Below are 17,959 nucleotides of genomic sequence, written 5' to 3'. Positions count from 1 at the left end.
AAGCGCTCTTCTCGGTTGAGATGTGACAGCGCAGGAGCATTGTTACAGCCGGTATCTGGTTACAAACGTACTTGCTGTGGCACATAACTATCCAGAAACTTGATCAAATTGTGTGAGGTTACCAAGGCAAGGTTAGAAAGTAACTTCAGTGACAACATTTTTGTGTCATTATGATAAAATATATTTATGTTGTCTTAAAGCAGAGATTAAAGCTTAAAGCAGTGCATATTATTGGCAGAAAAAAGAATCAAGTTGGGTCAAAACCTGATTTATCGTTATTTTTGGCGTTTTTCTAGAATTTAGCCACAGCGACATCTGACAGGGTTTTTGCAGACTACCAGATATTTTATGTATAGTGCCTGGAATTTGAGCAGAATGGCAGATATTACAGAAAGTGTTCTGTCTTGAAAATCACCAGCCCCACCTTTAAAGGTTCTTTACAGAAACAGATTTGTTGTATAGTTGTAGCATATATGTACATGTCAGCGAGAGAGATCTTTCTGTGCAGTACTTCTGAGAGTCAATGCATCTAGTGAAAGCTACTTCCTCCTCTGCCTCAAGTTAAACCCTTTTAGCCATGTTTTTCTTCTTTGACTGACACATACACACAAACACACACACACACACACACACACACACACACACTGTTTTGCTTGTCCCCCTCCTCTGTTTTTATTCTTCTATCACATGTCCTCTGAGTGCAGCATGAGACACTCTTTGTGTATATGTGGGTGAGCTGGTTGAGCAGTAGGCCATGCAGTGTTTCTCAACACACTTGTGAAGTCTCATGCAATACTTTGGGGGAGTGCCAGCTCCTCCAGGAGAGCTGCTGACTTTTCCTGGAGTTGAGAGCTACAGTTCAACACAGTGTTCCCATGTAGTGCACTCTGTAACACCTCATGTTCATTGTTTGTTGACTCTCGAGAGTGCGGCTCTCTGGGGCAGGCAGCCCAGTGCTTCCTCCAGGCAGGTATACAACACTAGGTGTTAGTCCATACCAATTTGTAAAAACATGCACAAGTAGGACATAAACAAGTAGGCTTTAAAACATAACAAGTAAAAACATAGACTTTTATTGAAAACCTGATGATAAAAATTTCTGATGCTGCCTATCTGTCTTGTGGTGGTTTGTTTATGCCCTGGGGTATTTACAAAGGGAATATATACACTTAATTTTTTTTTATTTCCAGTATCCTTTGTGAAATAACTGTTGTGTGTGTTTAAACCAGTTTTAGCTACTTTTTCTCCTAAGATTTTTTTTTATTTTTGAGCCGTGCCATGCTGAACCGACTATGGATCAAACAAAGAGACTGTCTTTGTGTAGCTGTCTGACCTTGTGTGGCTCACATGTACCGTTGGTATTGCTCCTCCCATTATGACCCTCCCCTGCTCTCCAAAACACATTTGATGTTTTAGCTGGTCCTTCCCTCACTATAAGCTCTAAGTAGCACATAGTCACAATCACACCTCATGTGACCCACACATGACTTCTGTCCAAAGACATTTTGTACCCTATAGAAAACAAAAGAGTGCAAATGAGCTTTTTCTTTGCCTCTCAGTGTGACTGGTGGAAGTGGGAGGCCCTGGCATGAACCATTGGCTTGAAAGCTCAGCCCTCATTTGCACATGGCCAGACCCTAAGCCCCTCCCTTCTTTCTGATAGGCTGGAAGGTGCATGTGTTTACATGGTTTCTCTTCCCTCTGCTGCTTAGCCAGGCCCTTTATACAGGAAAAGGTTTTTCATACTGTATGAAAACAAGCTCACTGTCAGCACTCTGTGAAACAAAGATCAGAGTTCTTACTTCTGTTAGTTTTGGCTTTATTTTAGTTCTCTTGTTATTATAAATATATAAATGCATATTTTTTGTTGTTAAAGGTATTTTTTAAACAATTGAACAGCCACCATGGTTGAATTCATGCTGAAACATGCTGAATAGTTCACTGGATTTTCTTCTACTTTATCCAGGCAGCCGCAGCCCTCTTCAGGCCAGAACCCTGTGGTGTCCCCTCGAACAGAGACCACCCCGATCCCTGTGCCCACTCAGGTGCGCAACTACCAGCGGATCAAGCAGAACCTCTCCAGCAGCCCCAGCACCACCCTCTACGGCTCACCCAGGTGAGACACCTTGCACTAGGAATTTGGGTTAAAAATCATTAGCTTAACTACCAGTCAGGCCGTATCCTTTCTTCTGCGACTTGTGAATGGCTGTTACTTAAAAGGCTTAGTGTCCAGGGTTCATCAACTTTATGTATTTGCAGTGGTAAATGCATGTATAGAATTTGCAACCAACCGGAAAGTACAAAAGCTGGGTGGTGGTGGAGCAGAGGGCGTGAGATATAATAGTCAATAGCGGTTAAAAAGAGGAAGAGAAAGGAAGATGCAGCTTTTGTTTGCAGGTCGATTGTCTCAGCATGTGGCTGGTTTGGTTTAGGCAGGTGGCCAGAGGGAGCTTAGAGATTAATCCTGCTCCACCTCCACCACCTCCCCAACAGCCCCAACTCAGCGCCTGCTGCCAGGCTACAGCTGCTGCCCCACTTCTGTTCTCCTGACTGTGTCTCAAACAAGGATTAAACACACCACCCTTGACTCCTGTGAGCACGGCTTCACACTCGTCATTAGACCACACCGTTAGTGGCTGTGGTAAAGAGCGATGCATACCAGTGTGTATGTGACGACTGCCACCGGGATTTCATGAGTCATGTTTGTTTTCCAGTGTTACTGGGATATCTGTACAGAATTTCCAACAAGTTTTAGCAGGACAGATTACAAGAGCATTGCATTGCTTCCTGGAAGGAGCTGGCGCTCAGTGCCAGTGTAAGGATTTTGATATTAGTTGTGGTAAGTCAAAGAAAAGGCAAAGGAAAGATGGCTGAGGAATGTGAACCACTGAGCTTTTCATATGCTTGTGTGCTTTGGTTTTAATGCCTGCCATTTTCGCCTGTGGCTGAATTTTGGATGGTAATTGTGCATATGACACATTTATGGAAATTAGCTCTAAAAATGACTGAGGATGGATCACCTCGTTCATGTGACAGTATATGCTCAACATATAAAACCAGCATTTCATTTAGAAAATCGAAACTGTATGTTGAAAATCTGTACTGGTTGTATTCCGCTTACTGCTAATCTACAGTATGATGTTTGATTGTATTGTAATATCATAATCATGTTGTGCTGTGTGGCTGCAGGTCTGGTACAGTGAGGCGCTCCAACACAAGTCCTATGGGATTTCCAAAAGCTGCCTCTGGGTCCCCCAGCCCTGCTGATGCTGCCCAGACTGTGGGTCGAAGACTGTCCACTGGCAGCTCCCGTCCCTACTCGCCTTCTCCACTGGGTAAGAATATCTGTCTCTTTCTCCATTTATCTTTTCTTTTTTTCTAGTCTTCGTTTCTTTCCTGTCCTCTTCCTTTCTATTATTTTTTCACCTCTGTCACTATTCTGTCTCTGTCCCAGTGTTTGTAGAGGTTACCAGGGAGCTGTCCACTTTTTGGGAGGAGGGGTTTGTTTGCTTTAACATGCATCATGTCCTGACATATCTGTCTGTGTGTTTTTTTCAGTGGCTACTATTCCTGAGCAGCTGGGCCATTGCTGTTGTGGACATCCCCACAGCCACGAGGCACGCAGCCGCAGCTCGTCTGGTGGTAAGTGGACCACGTTCTGTGTGACCGAGAGGCACTCTTTTCTCCCAAAGCCTGTTAAGATTCCCATGAGGCTTTATGTTTCCTCTGAATTCTATGCTGGGTCAAAGTGTGTCTGTGGAATGGTTTTTATAGAAACCATCTTTTCTTTAATGACTACAATGTTTAGGTACAGCTATAGTTCAGACCGAACATACAAAATATTAGGCTTAGGCTCATATCCACCACAATAACCAAGGCAGTTTAGTTTCTGGGCCATAGTTCTTAGAACCATGTTATTTTCCTGTGAACTGTTCTGTAAATCAGGCACTACAAAGTGAAGGTTACCGTACTGATACAGCGTATCAGTGCATCTACCATCAATTTAGCTTTTTGCTGTTTTAAAAACACTATATGGCCGAATGTTTGTGGAAATCTGACCATCACACTTATATGTGCTTTTTGAACATCCCATTCCAGATCTAGTCCCCCTTTCCTGTTATTATAACCTCCACTCTTCTGGGAAGGCTTTCCACTAGATTTTGAAGTGTGCCTTTTTTTTTTTTTTTTTTTTTTTTGCTCATTTACCCACAAGAGCATTAGTGAGGTCATTTGTTTGTTTGTTTGTTTGTATTTAAGTTTATTGCCATACCAGCTTCAATGGCTATTTCATGGCAAATACGGATATTAATCAAACATTAAATAAAATTCAAAAATCCAACATTTCTGTGCAACATGACAACTCTATGAAAGATTCTTTAAATATACGTTAGTGAGGTCAGGCACTGCTGTAGTGTGAGAGGTGTACAGTGGGGTTGAGGTCAGGGCTCTGTGCAGGCCACTCAAGTTCTTCCACTCCAACCTTGACAAACCATGACTTAATAGACCTTGCTTTGTGCACAGGGGCATTGTCATGCTGGAACAGGTTTGGGCTCCTTAGTTCCAGTGAAGGGAAATTGTAATGCTACAGTATACAACAGTATACATCCTATACAATTGTGTGCTTCCAACTTTGTGGCAGCAGTTTGGTGAAGAACCACATATGGGTGTGATGGTCAGGTGTCCACAAACTTATGGCCATATAATATACCTTGATGTTAACATTATATTCACAACACAAAGCATGTTAGTCATTGGATCCATTAAAGAGTATACATGAATCATGCAGTTGTACATAATGATCATGGTCTTTGCAGTGCAGTGGAAATGCAACTCAGAAACTCTTCCAGGAACTGTGTATTTCTGGGTTATGACAATTCTTTATTCCACCTGTTCTCTAGACCATCAGTGTGTGTCAAGGAGTGTGTGTTTATAGTAGTGGTCATGAACTCTACATGGTGGAATATAGGTCATAGTTTGAAGTCAAGTTAAAATGAACTCAGTAGCCTCTTCTGCTGCAGTGTCAATGGCAGTCACCTGAAGCATAGCGATCTCATATGGACGGTGGTGCCATCTAATGGGCATAGCATGCAATGTGTCAGTCAGAACTGCTGGAAAATGAAAAATCACTTCAATATTAACAGACATTTATATGACTGAGATTAATTTTAATGTTAAATAGTTGCCTGATTTGTTTTTTTTTTTTTTTTTTTAATACAGGTTCCCCTGTGCCCTCATCTCAATTGCTGGGTGCCCGTCTCCAGAGCGCACCCACCCTGACTGACGTCTACCAAAACAAGCAGAAGCTATACAAGCAGCTGTCTGATCCTGTGCAGCCTACTGCCTTAGCCTATCCCCCTACCCACTCACCACAGTTGGGACGCCCTGGCAACCTGGGGACCTCTCCCACCAAGCACCTTGGCTCCTCCCCCCGCACCTCTGATTGGCTACAGAAGTCCCCCCTACCCACCATCATTGGCTCACCAACCAAGGTAGTCTTGATGAAAACTTAACATATAGACTGGGTTTGTACTTTTTCCTAGGCTCACCATGTTTTGACCTATCCTTGTTTTACAGACAACCGCTCCCTTTAAAATCCCTAAAACTCAGGCCTCGTGCAATCTCATGGCGTTGGCTTCTCAACAGGGCATAGTGGACAGCCCTAATTCCAGTAAGATGTCTACTGATGCCCGGGAGATCTGCCCCCACCACTGGTCACCGTACCCCAGCGGGCGACACTCGGCTTCCGAGAGCTCCAAAACTACCTTTGGCAGGTACGAAGAACACAAATTCTGTTTCCTATACTTTATTCATGTTTATTCTTTTCTTTGATACATTAACTGATATTCTAACAGATGCTTCCATGGATCCTCCAGGTGAAACATCTGCGCTTACTAGAGTGTGCATGGGTTTTCTAATGGGTTAACCATACGTGGCACCAGGATATAATTACTGAATTTGATATTTGGGCATTCATTATACACTATGGCGATAGAAAGTTGGAGGCTGAAATAGAAAAGCCATGTCGGGCAAAATTTTGGTGCGAGAACAGCACTGAAAAAGTCAGAGAAGTGGGCAGCTTTTACTCTCATACTGATGGGAGCGGGCTGACAGAAAAGAGAGACAATACAGTTCCAGTCATCAGTACAACTCCATTAAACGTGTCTGGTTGGAAATCAAGTACCACGGGTTTGCAGATTAGTCTCGTTTTACATCAAAATTACTGCTGTATGCTGTAGCACGTCACAACCTCTCGTTGATGCCTTTCCTTTTACACCAGGCACTGCTCTCATGTTAGCCATTTAATCCTGTGCACTACAGAACATGCATTCATGACCTAAGTATGCTTTTTCTCCTCAGGTCTGTGAGTACAGGGCGTTTGTCAGAGCAGCCTGTGAGGATCACTCTGGGAGGACAGACGTACCAGGGCAGTACAGACAGCCTCAACACAGAGAGACCTATGGACACAGGTAACTTTTCAGTGTCATTACATAATAGCATGGATTTATTGCGATTATATAGCAAGTAATTACTGATGTTATATAATAATTGGCCAGTCAAGCTCTGCCTACTCTGACGGTGTAGTTCAAGCTTCTAAAAAAAAAGCCTGGAGTCAATATGATAAACAGCTATCACAAAATGTAGTAGATCTGGTTTGCAAATCAGGATAGGTTTTAGGTAGAATCTGACAGCAAAACCTTTATAAAGCATTTGAAAAATAATAAACATTGAATTACTTCAGCAAATGAATGATGGCAAAAAAAAAATGCTACCAATTCCTTCTTGAGATTGGGTAACCAGCTAGCTTCCATCATCTATTGTGTTAATGTATATTTTGTTAAGGCTGATGTCCAAGACTATTTTTTTAATAGCTTATTAAGTCAGACTCGCTCATATTACAAACTAAACAGCAGATGAATGTTCGTCCTTAAGCAGAGGGGTCAAGGGTTACAGTGTCTGTTTTCGGCTAATGGGTACAACTCAGACCGTAGTTTATATTTTAAAAATCTATTTTTCACTTTGGAAATGCATAGAAAACCACCGCCTGCTTCATCAGGATACGATGTGTTGCTTTTACAAATCTTTCAGGTGTGTTGACCATATCAGGAGCTTTAAATTCAAATTATGCTCACAGGAAAAACACTGGTGCACCTGCTTAAGTGGTGAATGTTAGACTAAGGTAATAGATATCAGTGGTTGCTAAGCAGTCATTGAATGGCCAAGAAAATAAGGCATGGCATGGAATCTCTGCTGTTGTACGTTGTTATTTTTTATGTAGGTATGCAGTGTTCTTTTGTCCTAAATCTCATACAGTATGTTTCCACATCTAAAAGCTCCTGTTCAGCTTATGCTCTGCAGCTTATGCTTGATTGGCTTTTGGTGTGTGTAAAGCTGCCCTGGGTCTTGGCGTGAGTTTGTGAGTGACCCCTGTGTTGTGTTTGTGTGTGTGTGTGTATGTATGTATGTGTGTGTGTGTGTATGTGCGTGTATTTGTGTGTGCCACCCTCAGCGCCTACAGGGTCATGTGGTTTGGCAGTGGGCGGTGCGAGTCCCCGTACTGTAGTGTTCACAGTAGGCTCGCCCCCCAACAGCATCACCCCTCCCACTTGCAGCCACCTGAGCACACGCCCTCGCACCACATCAGGTGAGAGCTTCATCTCGCTACTGCCGACCAGGCCACCACCATCATCACCACCACCAGACTAGGCTTCATAAATAGCAATGGGTTTGGTACTGGACATCAATGGATGTGTGCTATCTGTCTGCTGCACAGATTCCAAATACAGTTACAAAGAAATAAGCCAGTACATCATCTTTAACTTATCTAAAAGCTTATTTGGGATATACTTGTGTGGCATTGATGTAATTTTTCAAGTCTTCAAAGGATCACTGACTACTAAATTAGTAGTAGTGAGTTAGGACAGCTGGGTTTGTGGTATAGTCTTGGTGAAGCCTCTAATACCACCAGCTCATGCCCATTCACTTAGACTTATTGTTCATGTAGGTGTAATCCTTGATATATTTCTGTGTGTGTGTGTGTGTGTGTGTGTCTTTCCGCAGTGGGGTCCAACAGTTCAGCAGGCTCGCTGTACTCCACCAGTGGAAAGGTATGCATGGGTTCTCCTCCTGCTATGGCCATGGGTAGTTCTCCCCCCGGGGCAGAAGCGGCCCCCAGCAGCCTACGCTATGTCCCCTACGGCACCTCTCCACCCAGCCTTGATGGGTTTATCACTTTTGAGGCCCCTGAGCTCCCAGAGGAGACACTGATGGAGGTGAGAGGCTAACTTTTGTGTAACACTAAAGTAAGCCAAGGCAAGTTCTCTGAAAAGCAGTATTCTCAACTACAGTCCTGTGGACCCACTGGACTAAAGAGTTTCATTCGTTTCTTACTATCAGCACACATGATCAAGTTCATGATGGACCTGATAATTAGCTGATCAGATAGGGAAAATTATAGGCTCTGTAGGGAAGTGGGACTGGAGATGAGAATCCTTGCTTTAAAAGAGTTACGTGTTAAATAGTTTAGTCTGTTATATAGTTCACGATATAACCCTTAAAACAGAGGAGGGTATAGTGAAGGAGTGAATAGTGAATAAAGAGCGACCCTCGAACTCTACAGGTACACTGACGTCTGTGTGTGTGTTTTGGCAGAGAGAGCACACAGACACACTAATGCACCTGCGGATGATGCTGTCCTTTACGGACTGTGTGTTGGAGATGGCTGCTGTGAGAGCAGGAGGAGCAGACCTTGGCATTTCTGCAGCCTCGCTTTACCCTCCTCAGGACAGTGTGGTGGTGGACCAGATCAGCCAGCTCAGCAAGGAGTGGGGGTGAGACACACACACACACACACACACACTCACATGCATAGCACCACGATCTCTTATTTCATTAGTTATCAAAAATGAATTCTGAATTTTACTTAATTGAATTTGTTTTTCAACAAAACTGAGTCAATTGAGTTTGTATTTGAATATCTCATTTTTTAAAACTTGCCTTATGTATTTTATCCAAATGGTAATAAATGTATTCTACTAACATACAGTGTTAATTTGAGTACAGTGTTAACAGAAGGTCTAAAGCACATGTATATGCAAAACTACACACCACACATATTCAGGCACTCATTTATGCTCCATCCCATCACCCACTGTAGGCAAGTGGAGCAGCTGGTGTTGTATATGAAGGCTGCTCAGCTGCTCGCGTCCTCTCTGCATCTGGCCAAAGCGCAGATCAAGTCTGCCAAGCTGAACCCCTCAACTGCTGTAAAACAAGGTGAGCATGTTTGTGTGTGTGTGTGTATAAGAAGGTTGGTATATTTTGGTGGACCAAATGTCTCCACAAGGACAAGAATATCTGATAGTAAAGCGTCACCTATATGCATGTTTCAAATAAAGTAACTTAAAACATAAATAAAACATCTCTACTTTGCTATATAGCCCACTATAACACTTGAAATATCGTGAAGTATAATTATTAAAACCCTTCAAAATCATATTATTTTTACATTAATGTGAGAATCCATTTAATATCCACAGTTCTTTTCAATGAAGCATAAGTTATGAAACGAACACCTTAGTCTCACAACATTCAGTCAAACCTGTTACCTGAACATGTTCACCCCTATGAAATATTTGGAACATTTCACAACTCACATGTCAAACATCTGAATTACCTGAAGATCATGGGAGCAAGAAAAGTAGTTTCTCTCATTCTTTTTTCTTTATTTTCAATTATATTTGATGTCGACTGACAAGGTCATATAAATCTGTGATGCTGCATCTATGATGCTGCGTGAACAGCAGTTCAAAAAGATATAGTCACCCAGAGTGTATTTGAACACATGTTGGTGTGTGTTTCTCAGACTCATTTGTTAGTCTCTGATACACTTGTCAGTCTTTGCCCCTCTGCGGGAAACATAATGCTCTCACTGGGGCACTGTTTCAACCCGATACTGATCTGTGGCTTATTGCTTGGGAACCTCTGCCCTATTCCAAAATAGTCTAGTGACAATAAGTTCTGACATTTGACACAAATAATTAATGTCATTTACCAGGAAAAGACACATAAAAACAGTTTCATAGAAAGAGCAGCATGTCCTCAATCTCTGCTCCTCTCTTCTGCAGTGGTGAAAAGCCTGAACGAGCGCTACAAGAGCTGCATCTCTCTGTGCCGCCAGCTCACGGACAAACTCAACCACTTCTTCTCAGACAAGCAGCGCTTTGTGGATGAGATCAACAGCGTGACTGCTGAGAAGCTCATATACAACCACGCTGTGGAGATGGTGAGCGAGACAGACAATAGCATGCACTCACACATGTGTCTGTGTCTCTGTGTAAAGGATTGACACGGGCTGTGTGTTTGGGACAGGTCCAGGCGGCAGCACTGGACGAGATGTTCCAGCAGACCGAGGACATCGCGTACCGCTATAACAAAGCCGCCATGCTGTTGGAGGGCCTTGCTAAGATCCTGCAGGATCCGGCAGATGTAGAGAACGTCACCAAGTGTGAGTATAACTGCACACACTGTACACCTTTAATCATCACTTTGAGACGTTGTTCTCAAAATGGGCTCTCAAAGGTCTGTTAAGCATAGCCAAGGGGTTAATGATTTTTAATTCATGGGGTGGAAATCACAACCCGATGTTATATTTATTATTAAGTTCTTATAGCTGTTAGCTTGTTTGACTGGTCAATTCTGAATGGATTTAATCCAAAAATTCAAAAGTAAAGCTATAAATAATGTTTTGACCTAATGTGTTCTGTTGGTAGAGAGTTCAGGAATAAAAAGATCTATGTTCATGAAATAAATCTGTCCTGAGGCAGTCTATGAAATTGATTTTACAGTTAAAGGAGTCTCTGGCTACAAATCTTTGAGAGCCTCTTCTATAGGAGGAACTCAGACACTGTCTGTTCTCTTTGTTCCAGCCCTCTCCATGCTTACAATGTGTCTTTCCTGTGTGTGTGTGTGAACAGATAAGGCGAGTGTGGACCGGAGGATCTCTGCGTTGTGTTACTGCACTGTCACGCTGTATGAATAGATCCCTCACACACACACCACTGGCCACAGGGACCGTCCCCCTTCTAACCTGCTCAGACTAGAGGATCCCCTCACTCCCACTTCTCCGACTTCGTAGCAGCCAGAGCACTTTTCCTTTGTAATTATTATTATTTTTCACAAAATCACCAGAACCAACAGAACAAGTATTATTTTTTCATAAAGGACCTCTTCCACCGAGTCACTACCAAAGATCAAATGCAACAACAATACAGTTTCTGTTCTCAAGAAAGAGGCACTGGACTCAGCAAGCTGTCTCCTGTTTCTTTCAGCAGTTCTCCTCAGAACACCTCTTTTAGCTTTTTCCTCTTTTTACACTGAGGACTGGTCTTTTTTTTTTAAAATGACTTTTTTAAATACTGTATTCTGTGATAGTGTTGCGATTATTTATTGGTTATAGGAGGATATTAGTGTTGTCATGTTATGTTTGGATGCTTTTCTTGAGTCAGACTCATGTTGGACTGTAATTAGCACACACACGCACACATTTACTCGGCTGTCTTTAGCACGGTAGCCTGAGATTTGTAACATAATCATTTTTTTTTTTTTAAATCAAATGCACTTTATTGACACAGACGTGGAAAAGACTTCTGCTAGAACCCACACTGAGCTATTCTCTATGGCTTGACTTGCTGCCTGGCTCAACAGGCTGTAAAGAGAAATTAAAATGCTTGTCATGTGCAGGGACAAGAGTTTTCCCGGCGTTCCCGGCGTTCCTGGCTTTCTCGGCGATCAGGATCAGTCGTGATGTTCATCAACAATAATGGTCAAGATACTTGAGTAGTTACTTTTTCATTTGTTAATATAGAAACAAGCATTATGTTTATATTAATACTGGATTTTTTTTTTGTTTTTATAAACTGACATTTGCATTGTGTAAATATTTGAATGTGCATGTGCGCTGTTTCGTGTTTTGTTCGTTTCGGAGCGAAAGGCAGTTGTAGGAGCTGTCATGGGATTCCCTGCCACTCAATCCAAGAGCACAAGTCATTTTTTTTTAGCAGTTTGATACTTACCCACTACTGCCATTCAGACTCTTATGCAGCCCTCAAGGAAGAGACCTCATGTTTGTCTTTGCATGGCAGCTCAGAATTCAGAAGACCTGTGCTCTATGAAGTACATTCCTTTTGGAGTGCAGTCGGATAAGGATACGAAGCAGAAATGCTAATGTGAACTCTCTCTGCCAGGCAGTAAGCAGCCAAGCTGGCTCTGCCTTTCCCTGGCTCTGTGTGTGTGTGTGTGTGTGTGTGTGTGTGTGTATGAGTGTGTATATATGATCCTGTATATATAAATGTGTGTGTGTGTGTGTGTTGGCACTGCTGAAGTGCACTAAAGGCCAGTTTAAGAAAACTGAACTGAAAGCACTGCAAAAGTAGCCTGCTTTCTCCTGTACATGTGTTAATAACAACCTCCTGGTGTTATAGAGCTGCACTGGCACTGATGCTGTTTCCAGTCTGTTCTTTTTTGCTATAATTTTGTGGTTTATACATTTTATTCTCAGACTTTACCTTCACAAATCTATATTGTGTAGGAGGGGGAAAAAATGCCAGAAAGATATTCTCCTGGCTCCTTTTATAAGACCCTATCAAATCCATGCACAGTCCTGTAGCCTGTAGATGTCACTCCATTTTCAGGCTCTGAGCACCGTGTACACGGGATGTTTCTTCGAATTGACTGGTGCAGAGAGGAAGTCGCACCTGTGGAAAGTTAGAATGTATATTCCCTGTTCTTGAAGTAAATAACCACATCTGACTCGTCTCGTATAATACAGCCAATGCAATGGGAAACCTCAATGGAAACTTTTTTTTTTTTTTTTTTTTTTTTTTTAACTGACACAATATTGTAATCAGTTCACCAACAACTCTGTTCTGTGTGGACTCAAAAATCCACTCAGGTTCACCAGAGCCACCTGCAGCACGGCTCTCTTTCCGCATTGTACCATGTTCATTGTTCATTTTGCATGGACATGAAATATAGATTTTATAACTTGGGACTTGTTACAGGACAACCAATAAGAACAGTAGTTCAGTCCACTATACAAATAAAATCATTTATATATAATTATAAAATGTAAACTGTAGCTGCCTCTTCTCATGGGTGGTGTCACAAAGTGGTCTGTCGATGTCATGGTTTACATCCAAGTGACTGTTATTGCCCATGAGGCATTTGTCAAGGATTCAGCAGTTCCACTTGTCATTCAGCTTGATTAGCAGCCTCCCAAATAGATCAGTCAAAAAATCAAATAAAAATATAGTTTTAAAATATATGGATGGGATTTATTAAAGGAATACTCCAGCATTTTTACTCACAATCTAATACCTATCCACCACATCTGTAGTTTCCCTGAACTCAGTGACATAGCCAGCAATTAATGTCTGGGGGTGAGGAAATATGTTCAATAATAATTCAATAAATCGTAGAGCCATGTGTACTGTTAAATTAATAAGTGTGATACACTCAGCCATTTTTGGTGTTCGTCAGACAGTAGTAGATATGTTGGTGGTATTCAGATTTTGTGATTCAGAGTTTTAATTATTTAATGCATAACCTACCATCAATTAATCGTGCCATATTAATAATGTTAATAGGCGTAGGATAGAAAATATATTCATTTCCACTGAAAATGATTAAAAATAACATGTTAGTAGTACAGGAACGACGTCTTACCTTATAAAACCAGACCTACAAGGAAAAGTGCATGATTCTGATTAGTTAGTCATGTTTCTCACCATAGCAGCTTTTAGCCAATAAAATGTGAATTAAACAAACTGAGGGAGGCATTTGTTTGACCTTTTATAAACATCATTAGAGCACACTTACTGAGCAAAACAATGCTATCTGATTGGTCAGAAGATGTTGATTAGTTTTCTATAAGAGCACAGCTCTGACAGTAGTGATGGCTGAAAATTAAATCAGAGGTTTATATTAATATGCTCATAATGCACGGTTTGTTTCTATAGTAACAAGTTGTACCACATAATGATGCTACACATAATGTACCAAAAACATCTTATCACTGATATGCTGAAGCTTTGTTTAACGAGATGTTTATTTAACATTTATGAAAAGAGTCTCAAATGTCATTGCTTTATATCGATCACAGATTTTCTGCCATGGTAGCGTCTTCAGGACAGAGGACTTTGCATTTTTCACAGTAACCTGACAAGCTGTGGTTTTTGTCTTATTAACTTTGAGAGAGAGAAAAAAATAGCGTAAGTGGGGGAAAAAGCATATAACTTAAGTGATAACAGGAACTAACCTGTCTCTCAGACATTCCACAACATTAAATGTAACTATAAACTGTTAAAAGAATGATGTGCCATTCTTTAATAAATTAAAATTTGTAATAGTTGACAAAGTGCTGTTATAAGAGCAATAAAACAGGACGGGTTGCATGTCTTCAACTTCAATTTTATTGTCTCTCTAGGAGAAACTATTTTTGCAGCAAAGTGCCATGCCATAACCACATCAATACAGCATTTTAGTATTAATAAAAACAACATAACATACATAATACATACAATACAAATCTAAAATTGCAGGTTACATAAGATCACCAACTTTATAAAAATAAATTATCTGTCATCAGAGCAAGCAGAATTCATTAACCAAATGATCATAGCCACAAGGTAGTCTTTAATTCGTTTAGTCCTAGCTCTTGGCTGAAAGTCAGTGCATAAGGGATGATCCAAAGTACAAAGAATGGCTTGGGCCTTAATCAGAACATGCATATAAACTATGTCAGTAAGACAGGTCTGTTCCTCTCCAGTAATTTTCCCAGCCATCTTCGCAAGGCTGGCTAATCTATTTTGTTTGACAAGGTAAGAGTTCCATGTCATGCTACTCCTTAACCCTGAAATATCGCCTAAACCTGTACTGAACAAAATAATGACAAACCTGTTTCTCAAAACCCTACTATAATGGAAGCCTAGGGGCAGGTGCTGAAATCATAAATAAATTAAAATTCAGTTTTAAAATATGCAACTAGGTTATCTGATACACTTTAAAAATAAAGGACTTGAATGAGACATGAATGAAAATCGTACCAAAGCTGTTCTTGTTTAGTATTATCGAACTTTCCAACAATCCAGTAAAAAGCAGTTCTGGTGACGTCCACTTTTACTGAGATTTTGTGGCATCCATGCACCATCAGGTCAAAACATATTTCTGTGTTTATGTGTCTATGTCGCCAAAACAACCATAAATTCATCCCTCTGAAAAAGGAGCTCTATTTTTAAAAGGAGAAATGATCGAGAGTTAGAGTTTAGTTTATTAATACATTTGGAAAATTAATGAGAGTCTCTTTTAGCAACTGCCCTTAGACACTGATTTAAGTGAAGTATTTTCTTACTGCTGGGAAACATATCATAAGTATAGTCAATAGTAATCACACACATTATTTAAGGAGATTAGACAGCATTTTGTCAATGATTACAATTTTCAATTCAATTTTATTTAGTATTAATTTTTAAAAATTTTAGAAATTTTAACAATAGACATTGTCACAAAGCCACTTCACAGAATATCTGATGTGGATTTATATTTAGAGCCCTAATGAGTAAGCTAGAGGTGAGAAAAGCAAGGAGAAACTCTTTAAGATGAAATAAGTAAGAAACATTAAGAGGAACTAGAGTCAAAACATAACCCCTATTCTTCTGGGATAACGGGCTTATAAATCAGTACTTGTAATGATATGTAATGAGAGAGACTAGGTGAAAAACATAAGCATTCTATTAACATAATGCAGGAATTTTAAAAAATCTGTTGGTTTCCTTTAAAATAAAATATTTGATTTTAAATAATGAATGAATCGGTTCTGTTCAGTTGCCCTCCAATTCACATGATCCTTTCTTCATTAATAATAAAAACGCTGCCGATGGCTGCTGAGCTCCAGTTTAGCTGTTAGACGTGTTTCCTTCACAATCTCCAGCAACTGCCTCACTTGATGTTCATCTCTCGTTTCATTGTTCAGGACATGATACCTGTATCCACACTTCTCCAGAATCTTCTGGAGATGTTTACCTCTCTTTTTCACGTGTTCTTCAATGCTCTTGCCTCTCAGTTCATCAGCCCAGGTAAAGAGCACCACGGTGCGATTCCACATATATCCGAGCAGGCTCATGTGTTCCTCCACAGCCTTGCAGTCTCGGTTGCTGAACGCGTCCACTGGGATGACCAGCAGGAAGGCCTGAGGTCTGGGAAGACATAACTTCACACTGCGCAGTATCTCCTGTCTCACAAGCGTTGCATTAGCTAAACCAAAACTGCTCCAGCCGGGAGTGTCCACAACGGTCAGTCTCACTCCGCTGATCCAGCCATGTCTTTGTACACAATGTCTGGTCTTCTCACCAGCCTCAAACACCCTTCCTCCAAAGATAGTATTTCCTGCTGAGCTCTTCCCTGAATTTCTCCGTCCAAGCAGCACAAGTGCCAGTGTTGAGACGCGCTGATCTCCAGCTGTGGGAACTAAAACTAAAGGATTAGCCATGCTTTCTTGTTCATTAACCTGGTATTATTTGCTGAGTGACAGACAAAATATGTGTTTGTGGCAGTCTGGGAAAACCTGTCAGATGTCAAATTCTGGCAAACAGTGAAAATGAAATGCAAAATACTGGAAAAAATAGCTTGTCCTGCTTGACCGTCACACCCTTAGGTCCTTGCTGAACATCCCATTCCAAAATTGTGGGTATTAATATAGAGTTGCCCCACAGGTCCCCAAACCCCCTTCCCCCCACGTTAGTGTGTAATATGGTGTTGCTTGCCCCTTAGCTGTTATAATAACCTCCCTCTTCTGGGAAGGCTTTCCACTAGATTTTGGAGTGTCGCTGTGGGGATCTGTGCTCATTCAGCCACAAGAGCATTAGTGAGCATTATAAACATTGTTTCCCTTGTCGACTTTTGTTTTCTTTTTTTCTTTCTTTTTTTGTATAAGCCATGTCCCTTTACTAGCCAGACCGGAGAGGGAAAAATAAAACGAGAAATCTATGAAAAACTGAAAACATCTTCCTCTATTACATCTCTGCTGTACTAAGGATCTGCCTTCAGCAGAATAATTTACATAAATGCGTGTGATTGGATAAACCACAACAGATCAGATCTGCGTGCACTGAGCGACTCTGCTACAGTTTTTGGTTGTTGTTTTTTTTTTTTCTTTTTCCAGTTTGGTCTACTGAAACACTTTGCTGGGTAAAATAATACTTTGCTCCAAGGGTTGGCAGTACTGCTGTAGTTAATCTGTTGCCTGTAACACACTCATACACACACACTCACACACACACATTTAGCTTTAAACAGTAAATAAACTTACCATTTGCCGGCAAGCTTCTAAATTCCATTTGCTTGAGGCTTCAACTAAGAACACTAATTTCTCTTAGCTTCCCAGTCTTCAGCACAATATCTTCATCATATTTCCTCCTTCACACCCAGTGACCAGCACACAAACACCGTGATTCAGTTCTAGTCACAAAGTTCACTTCTTTGGAAGGTGTAATCTGTTGTTGTGATACAGTAAAAACGTTCAACAACATTGGTATATGAGGTCTTCAAAACATTTAGGAGAACGCTACATCACTGAAATAAATAAATAATTCATAAAAGCTGACCTGTTTTAGTAAGGCGAGAAATTTAAAGTGTAAATGTGCTTGAGTCTGGTTAAGGAGTATGATGTTTATACAGTGCTGTCATGACTAATCCTGGGCTTTGACTGGGTGTTTGGTGAGTATTAAATTTAATATTTGTTTACATTATTTTCCTTAATGAATTACCTGTTTCAATAAGGGGGTCATCAAACAACCCTATATATAAGATGGTCTACCTTCTGCTTCTGTGGCTTAAAAATAAATAAATAAATAAATAAATAAAAAATTCACCTGTTAGAAGAAGTCAATTTTTCTGTTTCTGTCTA

General features: G+C 40.8%; 2 protein-coding genes across 3 annotated transcripts in view; one reads left to right on the top strand and one right to left on the bottom strand.

Annotated features, from left to right (window-relative positions):
* Positions 1-13,319, top strand: part of ulk2 (unc-51 like autophagy activating kinase 2) — a 30,640-nt gene extending 17,321 nt beyond the window's left edge. Inside the window, exons 15-27 of one of the 2 annotated variants that reach the window (XM_026924190.3) lie at positions 1,967-2,116; positions 3,190-3,335; positions 3,559-3,642; positions 5,218-5,489; positions 5,575-5,771; positions 6,358-6,467; positions 7,508-7,642; positions 8,059-8,270; positions 8,650-8,828; positions 9,155-9,273; positions 10,125-10,282; positions 10,369-10,504; positions 10,974-13,319. In XM_026924190.3, coding sequence (XP_026779991.1) covers positions 1,967-2,116; positions 3,190-3,335; positions 3,559-3,642; positions 5,218-5,489; positions 5,575-5,771; positions 6,358-6,467; positions 7,508-7,642; positions 8,059-8,270; positions 8,650-8,828; positions 9,155-9,273; positions 10,125-10,282; positions 10,369-10,504; positions 10,974-11,038 — 1,963 coding nt within the window. In that variant the 3' untranslated portion in view covers positions 11,039-13,319. The remainder of the gene's footprint in view (positions 1-1,966; positions 2,117-3,189; positions 3,336-3,558; positions 3,643-5,217; positions 5,490-5,574; positions 5,772-6,357; positions 6,468-7,507; positions 7,643-8,058; positions 8,271-8,649; positions 8,829-9,154; positions 9,274-10,124; positions 10,283-10,368; positions 10,505-10,973) is intronic. The other variant, XM_026924191.3, reaches the window with a different exon arrangement.
* Positions 13,320-14,413: 1,094 nt separating this feature from the next.
* On the bottom strand, positions 14,414-17,956 carry LOC113532891 (GTPase IMAP family member 4). Its single transcript, XM_053239501.1, has one exon. The coding sequence runs from the start codon at positions 16,541-16,543 to the stop codon at positions 15,911-15,913; it is 633 nt and encodes a 210-aa protein (XP_053095476.1). The 5' UTR covers positions 16,544-17,956; the 3' UTR covers positions 14,414-15,910.
* Between the last annotated feature and the right edge of the window lie 3 nt (positions 17,957-17,959).

Source organism: Pangasianodon hypophthalmus, chromosome 14 (assembly GCF_027358585.1).
Source record: "Pangasianodon hypophthalmus isolate fPanHyp1 chromosome 14, fPanHyp1.pri, whole genome shotgun sequence".
NCBI lineage: Eukaryota > Metazoa > Chordata > Actinopteri > Siluriformes > Pangasiidae > Pangasianodon > Pangasianodon hypophthalmus.
Note: the sequence above shows the minus strand (reverse complement) of the source record. Positions and strands in the feature narration are given on the sequence as shown.

Coding starts and splice junctions, on each gene's coding strand:
- LOC113532891 (XM_053239501.1), bottom strand. CDS start 16,543: ATGGCTAATCCTTTAGTTTTAGTTCCCACAGCTGGAGATCAGCGCGTC.